The sequence below is a fragment of the Oncorhynchus mykiss genome, chromosome 5 (genome assembly GCF_013265735.2).
Source record: "Oncorhynchus mykiss isolate Arlee chromosome 5, USDA_OmykA_1.1, whole genome shotgun sequence".
Taxonomy (NCBI): Eukaryota; Metazoa; Chordata; class Actinopteri; order Salmoniformes; family Salmonidae; genus Oncorhynchus; species Oncorhynchus mykiss.
Window position 1 is genome coordinate 68,943,441 of NC_048569.1, and position 19,711 is coordinate 68,963,151.

Below are 19,711 nucleotides of genomic sequence, written 5' to 3' on the forward strand. Positions count from 1 at the left end.
CAGGTATATTTCACTGGTCACCCCCAAAGCCTTTTCCTCCTTTGGCTGCCTTTCCTTTCAGTTCTCTGCCGCCAATGACTGGAATGAATTGCTCAACTGGCCTACCTGGTTAAATAAAGGTGAAATAAAAAATAAAAATATTTGGGCTGGAATTTCTGAGGCTGATAACTCTAATGAACTTATCCTCTGCAGCAGAGGTAACTCTGGGTCTTCCTTTCCTGTGGCGGTCCTCATGAGAGCCAGTTTCATCATAGCGTTTGATGGTTTTTGCAACTACACTTGAATAAACGTTCAAAGTTCTTGAAATTTTCCAGATTGACTGACCTTCATGTCTTAAAGTAATGATGGACTGTCGTTTCTCTTTGCTTATTTGAACTGTTCTTGCCATAATATGGACTTGGTCTTTTACCAAATAGGGCTATCTTCTGTATACCACCCCTACCTTGTCACAACACAACTGGTTGGCCCAAACGCATTGAGAAGGAAATAAATTCCACAAATAAATTTTAACAAGGCACACCTGTTAATTGAAATGCATTCCAGGTGATTACCTCATGAATCTGGTTGAGAGAATGCCAAGTGTGCAAAGCTGTCATCAAGGCAAAGGGTGGCTACTTTGAAGAATCTCAAATATATTTTGATTTGTTAAACACTTTTTTGGTTACTACATGATTCCATTTGTGTTATTTCATAGTTTTCATCTCTTCACTATTATTCTACAATGTAGAAAATAGTATTACAAATCCTAGATTGAGTTGGTGTTCTAAAACTTTTGACTGGTATTGTATATCTTCTAGTCTTGCAGTGCATTCCAGTAATTTATGCTGTTGGGGGCTGTGGATAATTTGAAGTACACAATCTCATTGTTGCTTCATCTTTCAGTATTCCCACCATCTCTAGTGTCCATAAAACTTATCGGCAACGACCAGGCCATTCCTAAGCCATGTCTGGGATCCATGTTCACTCCCCTCATCTCTTTGAGATAATATGGGTCCCATGCCAGACTGGGAGCTAATCAACCTCCATCTCACAAGACCTAAGGGAATGGAACTCCACATTGAATGGAGATCAAAATAACACTAAAAGATTTAAGGAAAAATCCATACAAACACTATCTTCTGGTGACTTCTGGTGAAGTCCAATATCTTGAAAACCTTTTGGGACTGTATCACTAGTGGACTAATGATCACTCAAGGCATGTTTTCTACCTCCACTGAGAAAATCAAAGATCTGTAAATTATTACGAATGTGACGAGCACTCTGAATGCCAAAGAGAGCTGGCGGTGGTGAATTCAATGTCTGGGATGAGGAGAACACAGTGAAAACAAGTTACTACATGACTTCCTTTGTAAAATAGATAATATACCGCTCTTCACATCCAAAAACTTCGAACTAACAAAATGGATCAACATTTTATACTTTCATAGTCATTTATGGAACATTTGCATATTTTTCCCAACTCTGAGAGAACAGGTTTTCAATTAACAAAATACATCTAAAATACTTTTATTAAATGTCGTAAAATGATCACTTAACATGAAAGATACCTTGCCCCCATTTAAAATAAACATTTGCATTTAATTCGAGCCAGTCAAAATACAGCAACATAACATGACCAAAACCACACCCATTATTTATTAACTATTGGTTACAGCGAACTGTGCTGATTGAATAGTTGTTAAAAGGTTCCAGCATGTTATCATAATACATTCAAGATTTTTTCTATGTTTAAGTATGAAAATCATGAAAGTCTTGGAAAAACAACATTATTTACAAGTAGGATGAGGAAACACGTGCTCAGACAGATGCAGACGAACACAAAAATCTAAAGGTTTGGGGTGGTTAGCACACTCATTTCCAAACCCCTTGCACAACAACCTGATGATTCATATGTTGAACTAATAAATAAACACTAGGGCATGTAACTTAATTCATTGAAACTAACTGAATGACTTGTGTGTATGCATTATGAACTAGGGCCCTGTGTTTTGGTTAATCATGTCACATGACCTGGATTTCAACCATTATTTAAAGCTTTTTCATCAAACTTTTTATGTCAGATGCATCAGCTCCATCCTTAGACAATTTGCTTTCATTTTTAATCTAAATTCTGGAAAAGGCTAAAAAGAAAAGGTTAAAATCCAGGTCATGTGACATGATTAACCAAAACACAGGGGCCTAATTGTGATAAATCATATGGTCTTGGTAATATGACTAAGACACTTGTTCTGAATGGGGTGAATCGACGGTTGAATATCTCTGGTATGAAACGTGATGTGCAGTCTAGAAAGACTGTGCTAAACAAGAGTATTTTGATCGAACACACCTTGCGACCAACCCCTAGCAGACCAATATGATCAGTTTTTGACTGATCATTAGTCTAAGAAACTCACCAAATCAGGAAAACAAACCTTACCATTGGGTTGAAACAATCATGTTGCGGTTACTGAATATGAGAAAATGAAGTGTTTCTATTCAAATATTTTGTAAGCATATGCTGAACTCTTCCACTGGGGCTAGAAAATAAGTGGAAGTTCTTCTGATTTGTGTACATGTGCATTAATAGTTTGCTCCTAATAATGAGCCCTTAAGAGGACTGGTAGAACAGAGCTTCCGACTTGAACACAATGTTAAGGAGAGGAAAGCCAGTGAATCACCTCCTTGCAAGAGATCTTTGCATATATCTGTATTTCTAGAGAGTTTTAACGTGTTAAAAATGTTGGCTGTGGACAGAGGGTGATATATGACAGTAAGAGACAGTCTTGGTCACCAGTATCCACAGTCCTCCCCCAGCCTGTGCTTTCCTGTCCAGCAGGCCAGGCCAGAAGGTAGAGGCCCCCTCTCTGTGTTAGCCATCCATCGCCTCCACAGCACCCTTCAACACCACCACACAGCCCTCAACTGCTCCCAGAGGCTGTGACCCTCCCCCATGTTGGAGGTGCTGTCTGTGGGTCATGGGGATGCTGGAGGGGGCCGCATAGGTGGAATGCGGGAGTAAGTCAAAACAGTGTGCAGGGGTGGTAGCGGTGGTGCTGTTGTGTCTCAGTTGGTCTCGTAGGAGGAGAGCAGCGCAGCATCCACTGGCTCCATGCAGGAGGGGCAGGTGAAGGAGCGCATCAGCCAGTCATCTATACAGTCCATGTGGTAGATGTGCATGCAGGGCAGGAACCGGATGGGGTCTCCATACACAAAGTCCATCATGCAAATCACACACCTGCACAGATGGGGAGACAACGTTTGTATCATGCGGGATTTAGAAAGAAGTTGTATCTACCTACTTATCCTATGCAGTATTTTCATTTATTACAAATTGACATTCAGCACCAGTAATGTATCGGGGCAATTCCACCGTAACAGAATTACATTACCAGTTTTTTCACTTTAAAATGTATGACAAACAAACAAAAAATATTTCAAAGTTTAACAAACCATACAACTACTTTGATCAATTTCCGTAGAATATTTTACAAAAACAAATTTTGTAGAAGAAATGTACAGGTGCCAACTTTGGTAACAGAATTACGGTAAAATCTCCCTCAGGTTTTTAAGCGACCATGTTTTTACAAAAACTCTTAAATATATGCCCGAATTAAGATTCAAATATGTCTGCAGAAAGAATGGGGTGTCAGCTATGACATGACACCTTGAGTTAGAAAAAATATATTTTGGGCTTTGAACTACATTAAGTGAAGTGGATTAACACCCGATAACATATTTACGGTAACGTAATTATATCATGGGTCCCGTATCTGTATTACACAGCAATGCATAATTATGGATATGAATGTCATTCTCCTCATGTTTCACATGTTTGGACATCACAGTGCAGCACAGTTGAATAGACTGCAGTACAGTACAGCACAACACAGCAGAATAAAGTAGAGTAGGGTAGAGTTCAGTACGGCAGAGTTCAGTATATTACAGTAAAGTACAGTATAGTTCAGTACAGTACATTATACAGTACACTACAGTAGTGTGCTCTACTGTACAGTATTGTACTGCACTTTAATCTACTGTAGTGCACGGTCTTGTACTCTACTGTGCTCTACTCACTGTAGTGTACTGTACTGTGCTCTACTCACTGTAGTGTACTGTACTGTGCTCTACTCACTGTAGTGTACTGTACTGTGCTCTACTCACTGTAGTGTACTGTCCTGTGCTCTACTCACTGTAGTGTACTGTACTGTGCTCTACTCACTGTAGTGTACTGTACTGTGCTCTCCAAACTTGTGAAACATACACCTATGGTATGGTATGGTATGGTAGGTTCAGATTGGGTCCAGTCTAGTCTGTCTGTGGACGTTGAAATCAAGGCCAGGGTGGACCAAATTGCAACTACTTTTTAACATCCATGGGCATCCGGTGACGGTCACTGCTCAGTGTGAGGATGCTGGTTACATTCGATGGAAAGAGAGGGAGCTCATGGGTAGGTGTCAGTAAGAGCTAGGAAAGGTGACAAATGGAGAGTGAGAGAGAGAAGCAGAGAGAGCGAGAGGGATGAGTTGTCTAGACTCAGACCGTTATAACACTCTTGGTTTGACCACCAGATGACAGAAAGAGAAAGAAAAAACAGATATGAGCTGAACATGGAAGGGAATAAAGTAGCAGGGGACCCAACTGTGGTTTGTGACTATTATGATTTCCCATTGAAGCCAATTCAGTTGCAGTAATTACATTACAGATTTGTTTGTAATTCTGTTACCGATTTGGTAACAAAATTATGAATTTTAATCATTAAAGGGATACTTAGAAATTTTGGCAACGAGGCCCTTTCTCTAATTCCCCAGAGTCAGATGAACTTGTGGATGCCATCTTTATGTCTCGGTGTCCAGTATGAAGGAGGTTCGAGGTAGTTTCATGAGCCAATACTAACTAGTGTTAGCGCAATGACTAAAAGTCTATGTGTATCTACTAGCATACCAAAATACCAAAGTATACCTTTAATAATTCATAAGCAAAATAATTAATAAACAAAAATAAAAATCACTATAACTAATTAACTTTACTTGTTACATCTGTGAACTATCATTATCCTCTCTCATGAGGTAGAGAAATTTGAAAATATCTTATAGATATGTGAGTTTTTGATCACGGATTTACAAGGCACAAGGCAATATTTCTTAAACTTACAGAAGGCAAACAATTTCTCCAAAACTAAATATAAGTGTTGATATTAGTTGCCAACGGTCTTTACATCAACATTGTGTTTTGATGTATTTCTAATTCCTTATTTGACTTTTTTTCTGGAAGATGTTTATCCAGAAATTACTTTTGCCAAATATTTAAGATGGAAAATGGTTGAAAAATGTATCTATGGCTTCATTTCCCCAAAATATAAACTCTTAGCTTTCATTTGATAGGCTCCCATGAACTTCACGTGTTGGTCCTCATGGGGTCTTTTACATGGAAATACAGTGCCTTGCGAAAGTATTCGGCCCCCTTGAACTTTGCGACCTTTTGCCACATTTCAGGCTTCAAACATAAAGATATAAAACTGTATTTTTTTTGTGAAGAATCAACAACAAGTGGGACACAAATCATGAAGTGGAACGACTTTTATTGGATATTTCAAACTTTTTTAACAAATCAAAAACTGAAAAATTGGGCGTGCAAAATTATTCAGCCCCCTTAAGTTAATACTTTGTAGCGCCACCTTTTGCTGTGATTACAGCTGTAAGTCGCTTGGGGTATGTCTCTATCAGTTTTGCACATCGAGAGACTGAAATTTTTTCCCATTCCTCCTTGCAAAACAGCTCGAGCTCAGTAAGGTTGGATGGAGAGCATTTGTGAACAGCAGTTTTCAGTTCTTTCCACAGATTCTCGATTGGATTCAGGTCTGGACTTTGACTTGGCCATTCTAACACCAGGATATGTTTATTTTTGAACCATTCCATTGTAGATTTTGCTTTATGTTTTGGATCATTGTCTTGTTGGAAGACAAATCTCCGTCCCAGTCTCAGGTCTTTTGCAGACTCCATCAGGTTTTCTTCCAGAATGGTCCTGTATTTGGCTCCATCCATCTTCCCATCAATTTTAACCATCTTCCCTGTCCCTGCTGAAGAAAAGCAGGCCCAAACCATGATGCTGCCACCACCATGTTTGACAGTGGGGATGGTGTGTTCAGGCTGATGAGCTGTGTTGCTTTTACGCCAAACATAACGTCTTGCATTGTTACGGCCAGGTCTTGGTAGATTTGCAGTGGTCTGATACTCCTTCCATTTCAATATTATCGCTTGCACAGTGCTCCTTGGGATGTTTAAAGCTTGGGAAATCTTTTTGTATCCAAATCCAGCTTTAAAGTTCTTCACAACAGTATCTCGGACCTGCCTGGTGTGTTCCTTGTTCTTCATGATGCTCTCTGCGCTTTTAACGGACCTCTGAGACTATTACAGTGCAGGTGCATTTATACGGAGACTTGATTACACACAGGTGGATTGTATTTATCATCATTAGTCATTTAGGTCAACATTGGATCATTCAGAGATCCTCACTGAACTTCTGGAGAGAGTTTGCTGCACTGAAAGTAAAGGGGCTGAATAATTTTGCACGCACAATTTTTCAGTTTTTGATTTGTTAAAAAAGTTTGAAATATCCAATAAATGTCGTTCTACTTCATGATTGTGTCCCACTTGTTGTTGAGTCTTCACAAAAAAATACAGTTTTATATCTTTATGTTTGAAGCCTGAAATGTGGCAAAAGGTCGCAAAGTTCAAGGGGGCCGAATACTTTCGCAAGGCACTGTACCCGATGTGCATGCAGAGGTAATGCAGATTCTCATTTCCATTCAGTACGAGGCACATTAATGCAACACAATTACAACATAAGTGTTTTAATGCTTGGAGATGTGTTGCGTTTGAGTGCTGTTGCCGGTGGTACTCACTCTCTGATTTTCTTCTCGGAGCCGTCCCTGCTAGCGTCGTACACTCCCTTGGGGAGGTGGTGTATGAGGCCAATGCGTTGGGCAATGCGGACCTGCTCCTCCTCTGTTAGCTGGCTGGCCAGGCGGGCCTGACTGGGCGTGGGGTGGTACACTGGCACATAGGGCTGCTCCTGCATGGGCACAATGACACATAGGAACTTGCACTTAGAGGCCTGAGAATAGGCCTAGGTAACACAGAGGGGATTAGTGAAAACACCCACGTTGAAAAACCCTTGTTTATTGTGAATATAACGTACAAGGCCATTACACTGTTTTACATTCAAACGACCAAGTTATGTGTTGACTGGAGTAAAGAGCATCACTGTAGTGCAACTAGAACGAGAATATTAGAGGTGGTTTGAAATTATAGAGCCAGCAGGTGGCAATCTTTCCCAAGTCAGAGAACTTTCACTCTAAAAAGGGGAACATGGGCGGTTCAGTTCAAATGACTGTAATTGAGAAAATGCAAGACAGTGTCCTATTGAAATCTGTTACCAATGAAAGGAGTGATTGGCAAGGGCAGCGTAAACTATTAAGCCGTGTTCACGTTGGACCGTTTGAAGTGACTCAAATCCTATCATTTTTGCACATCCGATTCCCATGAGTTCATCTGACTCTGGGTAAGCAAGAAAAAAGGGCTTAATTGCCAAAATGTCGCACTATCCCTTTAAGGTTCATTACACTATTTACAGGGACTTCTGAAAGTATTTACAAGCTATGACTTTCCACATTTCGCTGTCTTACAGCCTGAATTTAAAATGTATTCAATTGAGATGTGTCACTGATCTACACACAATACCCCATAATGTCAAAGCGGATTTATTTTTATGTTTACAAATTAATAAAAAATGAGTATTCAACCCTTTTGTTATAGCAAGTCTAAATAAGTTCAGGAGTAAATATTTTTATGATGACTACCCCATCTCTGAACCCCACAAATACTGCACAATTATCTGTAAGGTCCCTCAATAGAGTAGTGAATTTCAAACACAGATTCAACCACAAAGACCAGGAAGGTTTTCCAATGGTTCGCAAAGAAGGGCACCTATTGGTAGTTGGGTAAAATTAAAAGCAGACATTGGATATCCCTTTGAGCATGGTGCAGTTATTAATTACACTTTGGATGGTGTATCAATACACTCAGTCAATACAAAGATACAGCCGCCCTTCCTAACTCAGTTGCCGGAGAGGAAGGACACCGCTCAGGGATTTCACCATGAGGCCAATGGTGACTTTAAAATAGTTGCAGTTTAATGGCTGTGATAGGAGATAAATGAGGATGGATCAACAACATTGTAGTTACTCCACAATACTAGCATAAATGACAGACTATAAAAAAGGACACCCCTATACAGAATAACATTTATTGCAATAAGGCAATAAAGTAATATTTAAAACAAATGTTGCAAAGAAATTAACTTCTTGTCCTGAATACAAAGTGTTATGTTAGTGGCAAATCCAGCAACACATGACATGGCTGTATCATGTTATGGGTATGCATGTCATTGGCAAGGACAAGGGAATTTAGGATAAAAAGAAACACGAGCAAAATCCTATAGGAAAACTGCTGCTTTCCAACAGACACTGGGAGACAAATTCTCCTTTCAGCAGGACAATTAGCTAAGACAAAATAACAAATATACACTGAAGTTGCTTACCAAGACGACATTGAATGTTCCTTAGCGCCTTAGTTACAGTTTAGACTTAAACATCGGCTTAAAATCTATGGCAAGACTTGAAAATGGTTGTCTAACAATGATCAACAACCAACTTGACAGAGCTTGACTTTTAAAAATAAGAATAAGGGGCTAATATTGTACAATCCACCTGGTGTGCAAAGTCCTTAGAGACTTACCCAGAAAAACACTTTAATCGCTGCCAAAGGTGATTCTAACATGCATTTATAAAAAAAGTTTGATTTAACTAGGCAAGTCAGTTAAGAACAGATTCTTATTTATAATGACGGCCTACCAGGGAACAGTGGGTTATCTGCCTTGTTCAGGGGCAGTACGACAGATTTTTTACCTTGTCAGCTCGGGGATTCCATCCAGCAACCTTTCTGTTACTGGCCCAACGCTCCAAACACGAGGCTACCTCGACTCAGGGGGTTTAATAATTATCTAAATCAAGATATATTTGTGTTTAATTTTCCATTAATTAAAAAAAAGTTAGCTTTTTTCTTTTACTTTGACAGAATATTTTGTGTAGTTTGTTGACAAAAAATGTACAAAATCCCTTCTGTAACATACCAAAATGTGGAAAAAGTCAAGGGGTGTGAATACGCTCTGAAGGCACTGTAGATATCCAAATCCTGCCAGAAGCTTTGTCTACGTTTTCCTAATCAACCATAACTTGATCAGGTCCCATCATACGTAGCTTCTAATGTTACAAACATAGTACTTACACTGATTATGAAATTGGCTTTTCTGCTTAGCCATTAGAAATCCTGACTGATCTTTTTATTTGCACACACTGTGTAACACCAGCAATTTTCATAGAGGCATGGCGTGCATGGCAAAGACCTCAATTTCATGCATTTGCGGATTAATATAGCAAGTATTTTAACCCTTAAATGATGTAAATGAATCTCTGCAGTCAGGCCAGGGACAATAAACCTGATGGAAGAATGTTAAATGTTCTTCAATGTGACAATATCTCCACGGATAAGCAGCATAGTGTCACGCCCTGACCTTAGTATTCTTTGTTTTCTTTATTATTTTGGTTAGGTCAGGGTGTGACATGAGTGATATGTGTGTTTTTGTCTCATCTAGGGTGTTTGTACTGTCTAGGGTTTTTTGTAGATTTATGGGGTTGTTTCCATCTAGGTGTTTATGTAGGTCTATGGTTGCCTAGATTGGTTCTCAATTAGAGGCAGGTTTTTATCGTTGTCTCTGATTGGGAACCATATTTAGGCAGCCATCTTCTTTGGGTATTTCGTGGGTTATTGTCTATGTTATGTTGCACGTTAGCACATTGTTTATATAGCGGTCGTCTTATTCGTTTTGTTTTAGTGTTCTTCATTAATAAAGAAGAATGTATTATAACCACGCTGCGCTTTGGTCTACTCCATACGACGATCGTGACACATAGTTTAGGCCTAATAAACAAAAAATAATCTTATTCCCAATCGCATTGGAAGAGATTATATCAATTACCAAATACCATTCAATTGGTTTCCTGAACAAAAATATAAATGCAGTGTTGGCCTCATGATTTCATGATCTGAAATAAAAGAAACGTTCCATACGAACAAAAAGCATATTTCTATCAAAGCTTGTGCACAAATGTGTTATATCAAGCATATCAAGAAGCTGATTAAACAGCATGTGGTGCGGACAATAAAAGGCCACTCTAAAATGTGCAGTTTTGTCACACAACACAATGCCACAGATGTCTTAAGTTTTGAGGGAGCGTACAATAGGCATGCTAACTATAGGAATGTCGACCAGAGCTGTTGGCAGAGGATTTAACATTAATTTCTCTATCATAAGCCGCCTCCAACGTTGTTTTAGAGAATTTGGCATTAAGTCCAACCGGCCACACAACCGCAGACCACGTACAACTATGCCAGCCCAGAACCTCCACATCCGGCTTCTTCACCTGCGGGATTCAGCTGATGAAACAGGAGTATTTCTGTCTGTAAAGCCTTTTGTGCAGAAAAACTCATTCTGATTAGCTGGGCCTTGCTCCCCAGTTGGTGGGCCAGTCTCCCAAGTGGGTGGGAGTGGGACTATCCTCTCTCAGGCCCACCCATGGTGGCGCCCCTGCCCAGTCAAGTGAAATCTATAGATTAGGGCCTAATTCATTTATTTCAATTGACTGATTCCCCCTATGAACTGTAACTCAGTAAAATCGTTGAAATTGTTGCACGTTGAGTTTAGATTTTTGTTCAGTATAGTTTGTTTCGCTAATTGAACATAAGTGGGGCATTTAAGGAAAGTGTACTATGTAATAGGAATAACCACAACGGAATCTCCTTGATTCAGGGTTTCGATGGTGTCCATTTATCAGAAGTTCACAACAACCCGTCTAAGCTATAGTCTAGGCCTACTTAGTGTGTGATCTGTGAATCTTCTCAATGGGATTGGCTATGATGTACATCATGTGATATGTGGTCTGCCAGAAAGTGATCTGTCTGTGGTGTGTCTGCATGAACAGAGCACATGGACTTCCCAATCTGTCGTTCTGTCCTCTCTGGGGTTATTTCTGTCAAGAGTCTGGCTGTGAGACCGGAGTTCAGACCAGTTCACGGTCTCAGAGCCCAGTTCAGTCAGATGTTAAGCTCGGCTGTTCGGCCAATTTACAGGAAGCTACAACCAGGTCACAGATTAACTTCACTCTCAAAACCAACAGAGCCTCAATGGTAGTGAGGCAATGATGTAGTGAGGGTATGCATAGTACTGTGTATGTAACCTAAAAGATGGGAGGGAGTCTCAACTCTGAGGGATTAAAGCAAGAACTGGATGACAGAAAATAAGCAAGAAATTAGTGCAGGGTGAAAGCTGGACTTAAAACAACAAAACCGGTTAATTCCTCAAAATGCAACCCTTTTGGAAAATTCTTAAGTCCTCTTTATTTATTTAACCTTTATTTAACTAGGCACGTCAGTTAAGAACAAATTATTATTTACAATGACGGCTTACCCCGGCCAAACCCGGGGTAGGCCGCCCTTTCACCAGGTGACGTCAGTGCAAATCCAATGGGTTTTGAGAAAGAGGCGAGGAGAGAGGATGCAAAGAATCAAGAAAATTGCTATTAATATTCTCCCATGGAAACCTCAATCAAAGTGGTCATCCAATCTCACCTCAACATGGATCACACACTCAGTATAATGAAAAACAGGGTAAAAGTGCTTATTCTTTGTACACACATTTACTAATGTTCGAATGTGCATATATATAAAAGTCAGAGTCATAGAGAGTTGGAGGATGCAACATTGTATCTGTACCATTATGGCGTCTGTAAGAGCATGGGCAGCTCCATTGAGGCCATCTCCATTTTGAAGCTTCCCTTAAAGTAAATTGAATTAAATTGACAAAATTGTATAACCTAATAAGCCTTTCTATACAGAAATAAATAAAATCATTCAAAACAGATTACCAAGAAAGCATGATTTGGCCACAGAGGATCTTTAGCTTCTTTAAAAATTGCAGTGTCTATAGTCGGAAGGGCCTGCAATTTTGGTAGATTGCGCAGCAAATATCAAATAGATGATTGTTGAGTTGCAACTGTCAGTAAAAAGTAGAAAGGCCCAGCTAGGCATATTGCAATATTTTAAAATTAAATTATGGGAAAAAAATGAAGACTAATCTGTGTTTTAGTTCAAAATGATCAACTTAACTGAGAGAACAGTAATAGCCTATCTTATTGGCACCAACGGAGAGCATCGGCCATGTCCCCAGTGAGTGCACATATTCAGTCTTTATCATTGCTGGGTCAGTGCCACTTGACAGTTTGTTTTTGGACAATCATTTCCTCCAAGTTATTGTATTGTATTTGTGTCTCCCCTTCTCGTAGACCTATTATATGGATCAGACAACGTTGTTTTTATTAATCTGTCTTCCCTGCAATTTTTTTCCTATTAAAAAAGATTCTGCTAATGTCTCCAGTCATATAAAGTGTAGTAGAATTGCATGAAATGTGTTTATAAAAAAAGGAACATTTTTCCTGTGTAAAGGAGAAGAAATGCATTTGATAAAGCCTAGGCCTACTCGACGCCACGTTGCGCTCAGCCATGCATTGAAGTTTTTTTTGCCGAACAGTGATTGAGTTATATTATTAACCTAAATAATGACTATCCAATCTACTCATCGCATTAGGAATAGAAGGCTATCTTCCGCAAGTCTGCAAATGCAATGATGCATGGTATGCTTTATTATAAAGGTTAATTTTTATGGTGAAAATTAACTTCCCCAAATTTGAACCGCCACCTATGTTTTAAGTTGATAAACTGAAAGGGTGCATACTGCCACCTGGAGTGTGTTGTTTGAACAGATATAAAGCTAAGATGTTTGCTCAAGAGTATAATTCATTGGCTGATCTCTCCTGATGACCTGAATGGAATTATGTGATCCTTCCTTAATAACCCATAGGAGGTCCCACCCAGTTGACTACTTCAAAATGGTGAAAGTCGTCAATGGTGCTGCCCATGCTAAAACAGCCTTTTGGGTACTAGAGTCCTCTTACCTCTTATTGTCAGAGCCCGTCAGACTGAGATTACATCACATCAGACCAATGCGCTCCAGGCACAAATGCTATCTCATGGGGAGAAGCTCAAAAACTTTTCCTTGATTCCTCATGTCCTCACCACCCAAAACCTATTGGATGAGGTCATAGAGAAGGGACCTCTGACCTTCTCATCCAATGGGTTTTGAGAAAGAGGCGAGGAGAGAGGATGCAAAGAATCAAGAAAATTGCAATTAATATTCTCCCATGGAAACCTCACTCAAAGTGGTCATCCAATCTCACCTCAACATGGATCACACACTCAGTATAATGAAAAACAGGGTAAAAGTGCTTCTTCTTTGTACACACATTTACTAATGTCAGAATCATAACATCTCTCAAGCATGCAAACGGTTCAACTTGAAACTTAGTTTTAATAGGCGTAAAGGCCAAACTATTCATATCCGTTAGGCTTTTTGCACTGGGCACTGTATTGTGTAAAGCAAAAGTGAAACATGAGTGATGAAGTTCCTGTGGGATTTCAGTCACAGTCCCTCAATCCCTTATACAGTCACTCAGTGTTTTTTGAAAAGCTGTGACTCAGCATTTAACTAACAAAATAGCCAGGCCATCATTTTCAGCCCTGAATTATATTCTCCCTGTCCACTTGTGTGTTAAAAACAGACAGACTGAGAATAAAAGTGTCAGAATAACTTTTCCAGACGAGGTCTGGTGGGAGGCTGTGTGATTAGCTGGGGGTGTGGCAGTGGGGCCAGGGGACGTAGTGCAGCAGTCAGCAGTCTCTTTGTCCCGGGGGCATTAGCTGGGATGTGACGGCTCAGCTCGGCCTCTCCTTTTGACTGTCCTTCTCCCTGCTCTCCCATTTAACTCAAAAAGTCACCCTAGAACAGACACCCTTCAATTACCTAAAGGACAGTTTGAAAAAAACTGGGGGACTGGTCTATCTCGAGACCAGCCCCCCCCCCCCCCCCCCCCCTCCAGTAAATTGTGAGTTAAATGTCTAATTCCACATCATGGTTTGCCATCCGGGCCGTTCTGCCACCCTAGACGACGAGACCAAAAAAATTGCCACCCCCGAAAAACTACAATAGTCCCAGTAAGCAAAATTCCATTGAAGTTAGGTTCAATTTAAATTCTGAATGAAAGGTGAAAATGTGTCTTTTCCGGATGTTGAAATCAGGATAATTAAGTGAAAGTTGAAAAGACTTCATTTATAGACGTCTATGTTCGGGCAAAATCAAGGCTGGTCCAGACCGGACCAAATCTGAACGTCTGATTGGTTTAGATTTGGTCCAGAACAAAAACCAACATCTGTGGACATGGAAATCAAGGCTGGTTCACACGGCACCAACAAAAATATGTCCAAATCCTACATTGTCGCCTGAAATAGAATTTCCTGTGACTAATCAATTTGGCTATTTAAGCTCTGAATATCAGCTACCCAACTTTATAAGAAGGAGTTATCCTGAGCCTATTTGCAATGTGCTCACACAGCGGGAAATGCAGAAGTATTTTATTTCATTTCATTATGATCAACTCATAAAAATATTTATGGATACAAACTTGAAAACCACCAATCGTGACAATTTAACCCAATGAAACTCCCAGGCAGCAGCTGTGAGTAGCCTGATTGTCCATTCCATACTGTTCACTTTGACCTGTTTTAAGGATATGTTGTTTGTTAACATGCCAGTGAATTTTCATTCGATTGTCCGCCATTTATGTTTAGCTAGTTAAATTGGAGAAGCCTGCATGATGTAAAAAGTTTCCGTCTCATTTACATTGTCATACATTTTAACTTCAGTCTGTAGGCTAAAGAAAAGTCCACATACTCTTTCTACCATTATGCTATATCTGCTACATGATTTTATAGATACATTTTTTGACGGAACGTTGGTGGAGCGCTGCAGAGATGATGCGGCTCTCCAACAGCACCCTGGAGAGGCGCGCAGGGACCAAACAAGATATTTGGGTTTTGGGTTTGGGTTCCCTGCCTTTGACAAAGTGGGAACTGCTTATCACAGGGCGGCATCAGTACTCACCTAAAAAGCCCATATGCCACTGGTTGAAAGAAATTGACATTGTTTTGGGGCAGAATTATGTGAGGTTTTATGTGTTGTTGGAGGTGCGTCTTGGCCAGTTTAGCTCAGAAAATGTCGCCATCGTCAATCTGGCGCCATAGGCAGCGTCTAATTCTGCCTAATGGGCGGGCCGGCCCTGTGTGCAGGTAGCCTACAGGAGACGGTTGAAGTAGCCTAATCAGATTAAAACACTGGACCTGGTTGTGTTTATGCCACGCAAAAGATAATACATTTTAAAAGTTGATACAAATATTTAGGCTATATGCTATTGAAGAGTTATGAGTTCTAGGTGGGCAAGGAATAGAGGCTTGAATCGGAGGAGGCAGAGATGGCATTAAGCTTTCCTGAATAACTGGGCCTGCTGGGAGCATATGTGGCAACATTATAGGATGACTTGGGAGAATGATGATCCGCAACAGACAGCGCATCTCAGTATCAGAACTAAAAATACAGCCAGACTGGCATGCTAATGTGTCTTTCTGTACCTTATAAACTGTCGAGAATAGACCCACAATTGATCCAATTGGAATGAAATATTTTGCGCCATTATTCAAAATGATATTTTCACCGCAGTTTACAGCCTAGAGTAGAATTTTGTACTTACTTAAAAACAATAGTGCAATTACTCATTGTAATGTGGCATTGTAGACTAGCCTAGGGAGGATAATTGTAGTGTCCCTAAACTAGATCAATAGGGGAGCGTTGAGCTGAGCGTCTCATGTCTTCACTGTTCTTTTATGCGCAATGACACACCATGGCCTCTCTCCACTTATATTGAAAATTGGTGCAGCTTTGAATGATTTTGTGTGTGGTATGATTGCTAGTTAGCATATTGCTGATCTGGACCTACTTACCACTATTGTCACTATGAATTATGTATAGGGTGCAGGATAGACAGACAAGAAAGGCACGATATATCGGTGAACATATCGGAATCGGCTGATATTAGCTAAAAATGCGAACATCGGTATCGGCCCGATGTCTAGTTTAACGGCGATGTTAAAAAACATTGTCAAAGCTACCGTGCATAGCTATAAAACGTAGGAACATTACATAATAACGCCACATGAATATTTGCACTACACGTGCAACACAGCATTCCTAACCTAGCCCACAATGTCTGCTGTATGGATAGAGCAGTCAACAAGTCAAGCAGTCATTTGAAAGAGTAAGAACATTTCAGCGACACAACTCAAAGGCGAAAACCATTAAAGCCAAGATAATGGAATTCATTGCCCTTGACAATCAACCGTTCTCTGTCATGGGTGATGTTGGCTTTTGCCGACTGGTTGAGTACCGGTACACACTACCAAGTGCTCTATTTTTCAGAACGCCCTACCGGAGTTACACAGCAGTAGCGTCACTGCTATTAGCTTCACGACATAGAGTGGGCAAAAAAAGTATTTAGTCAGCCACCAATTGTGCAAGTTCTCCCACTTAAAAAGATGAGAGAGGCCTGTAATTTTCATCATAGGTACACTTCAACTATGACAGACAAAATGAGAAAAAAAATCCAGAAAATCACATAGTAGGATTTTTTAGGAATTTATTTGCAAATTATGGTGGAAAATAAGTTAATAACAAAAGTTTATCTCAATACTTTGTTATATACCCTTTGTTGGCAATGACAGAGGTCAAACGTTTTCTGTAAGTCTTCACAAGGTTTTCACACACTGTTGCTGGTATTTTGGCCCATTCCTCCATGCAGATCTCCTCTAGAGCAGTGATGTTTTGGGGCTGTTGCTGGGCAACACAGACTTTCAACTCCCTCCAAAGATTTTCTATGGGGTTGAGATCTGGAGACTGGCTAGGCCACTCCAGGACCTTGAAATGCTTCTTACGAAGCCACTCCTTCGTTGCCCGGGCGGTGTGTTTGGGATCATTGTCATGCTGAAATACCCAGCCACGTTTCATCTTCAATGCCCTTGCTGATGGAAGGAGGTTTTCACTCAAAATCTCACGATACATGGCCCCATTCATTCTTTCCTTTACACGGATCAGTCGTCCGTCCTGGTCCCTTTGCAGAAAAACAGCCCCAAAGCATGATGTTTCCACCCCCATGCTTCACAGTAGGTATGGTGTTCTTTGGATGCAACTCAGCATTCTTTGTCCTCCAAACACGACGAGTTGAGTTTACCAAAAAGTTATATTTCGGTTTCATCTGACCATATGACATTCTCCCAATCTTCTTCTGGATCTTCCAAATGCTCTCTAGCAAACTTCAGACGGGCCTGAACATGTACTGGCTTAAGCAGGGGGACACGTCTGGCACTGCAGGACTTGAGTCCCTGGCGGCGTAGTGTGTTACTGATGGTAGGCTTTGTTACTTTGGTCCCAGCTCTCTGCAGGTCATTCACTAGGTCCCCCCGTGTGGTTCTGGGATTTTTGCTCACCGTTCTTGTGATCATTTTGACCCCACAGCGTGAGATCTTGCGTGGAGCCCCAGATCGAGGGAGATTATCAGTGGTCTTGTATGTCTTCCATTACAGAAATAATTGCTCCCACAGTTGATTTCTTCAAACCAAGCTGCTTACCTTTTGCAGATTCAGTCTTCCCAGCCTGGTGCAGATCTACAATTTTGTTTCTGGTGTCCTTTGACAGCTCTTTGGTCTTGGCCATAGTGGAGTTTGGAGTGTGACTGTTTGAGGTTGTGGACAGGTGTCTTTTATACTGATAACAAGTTCAAACAGGTGCCATTAATACAGGTAACGAGTGGAGGACAGAGGAGCCTCTTAAAGAAGAAGTTACAGGTCCGTGAGAGCCAGAAATCTTGCTTGTTTGTAGGTGACCAAATACTTATTTTCCACCATAATTTGCAAATAACTTAATTAAAAATCCTACAATGTGATTTTCTGGATTTTTTTCCCTCATTTTGTCTGTCATAATTGAAGTGTACCTATGATGAAAATTACAGGCCTCTCTCATCTTTTTAAGTGGGAGAACTTGCACAATTGGTGGCTGACTAAATACTTTTTTGCCCCACTGTACATAAACTGCGAAAAAAGAAACGTCCCTTTATCAAGGCCCTGTCTTTCAAAAATCATTTGTAAAAATCCAAATAACTTCACAGATCTTCATTGTAAAGGGTTTAAACACTGTTTCCCACACTGTTTGCTTGTTCAATGAACCATAAACAATTAATGAACATGCACCTGCGGAATGGTCGTTAAGACACTAACAGCTTAGAGATGGTAGGCAATTAAGATCACAGTTATGAAAACTTAGGACACTAAAGAGGCCTTTCTACTGACTCTGAAAAACACCAAAAGAAAGATGCCCAGGGTCCCTGCCCATCTGTGTGAACAGGCATGTTGCAAGGAGGCATGAGGACTGCAGATGTGGCCAGGGCAATAAATTGCAATGTACGTACAGTGAGACGCCTAAGACAGCGCTACAGAGAGACAGGACGGACAGTTGATCGTCCTCGCAGTGGCAGACCACGTGTAACAACACCTGCACAGGATTGGTACATCTGAACATCACACCTGCGGGACATGTACAGGATGGCAACAACAACTGCCCGAGTTACACCAGGAATGCACAATCCCTACATCAGTACTCAGACTGTCCGCAATAGGCTGAGAGAGGCTGGACTGAGGGCTTGTAGGCCTGTTCTCACCAGACATCCCAGGCAACAAATGGGCACAAACCCACCGTCGCTGGACCAGACAGGACTGGCAAAAAGTGCTCTTCACTGACGAGTCGCGGTTTTGTCTCACCAGGGGTGATGGTCGGATTCGCGTTTATCGTTGAAGGAATGAGCGTTACACTGAGGCCTGTACTCTGGAGCGGGATTGATTTGGAGGTGGAGGGTCCGTAATGGTCTGGGGCGGTGTGTCACAGCATCATCAGACTGAGCTTGTTGTCAATGCAGGCAATCTCAACGCTGTGCATTACAGGGAAGACATCCTCCTCCCTCATGTGGTACCCTTCCAGCAGGCTCATCCTGACATGACCCTCCAGCTGCCAATGTCCCTAGCCATACTGCTCGTTCATTTCCTGCAAGACAGGAATGTCAGTGTTCTGCCATGGCCAGCGAAGAGCTCGGATCTCAATCCCATTGAGCACGTCTGGGACCTGTTGGATCAGAGGGTGAGGGCTTGGGCCATTCCCCCCAGAAATATCCGGGAACTAGCAGGTGCCTTGGTGGAAGAGTGGGGTAACATCTCACAGCAATAACTGGCAAATCTGGTGTTGTCCATGAGGAGGAGATGCACTGCAGTACTTAATGCAGCTGGTTGCCACACCAGATACTGACTGTTACTTTTGATTTTGACCCCCCCCCCCCCCCTTTGTTCAGGGACAAATTATTAAATTACTGTTAGTCACATGTCTGTGGAACTTGTTCATTTTATGTCCCAGTTGTTGAATCTTATGTTCATACAAATATTTACACGTTAAGTTTGCTAAAAAATAAACGCAGTTGACAGTGAGAGGACGTTTCTTTTTTCCCCTAAGTTTACTACGGAACGCTGTTTGGGTCTTTGCGTGTCAAAAAAGATACACTAGCACTGTCAAAGCTGTA

General features: G+C 40.9%; 1 protein-coding gene across 1 annotated transcript in view; it reads right to left on the bottom strand.

Annotated features, from left to right (window-relative positions):
• Positions 1–1,490: 1,490 nt before the first annotated feature.
• The window catches only part of rnf11b (ring finger protein 11b), a 33,519-nt gene continuing 15,298 nt past the window's right edge, over positions 1,491–19,711 (bottom strand). The window contains exons 2-3 of the mRNA XM_021604042.2: positions 6,881–7,050; positions 1,491–3,214 (exon numbers count right to left, since the gene is read on the bottom strand). Coding sequence (XP_021459717.1) covers positions 3,043–3,214; positions 6,881–7,050 — 342 coding nt within the window. The 3' untranslated portion in view covers positions 1,491–3,042. The remainder of the gene's footprint in view (positions 3,215–6,880; positions 7,051–19,711) is intronic.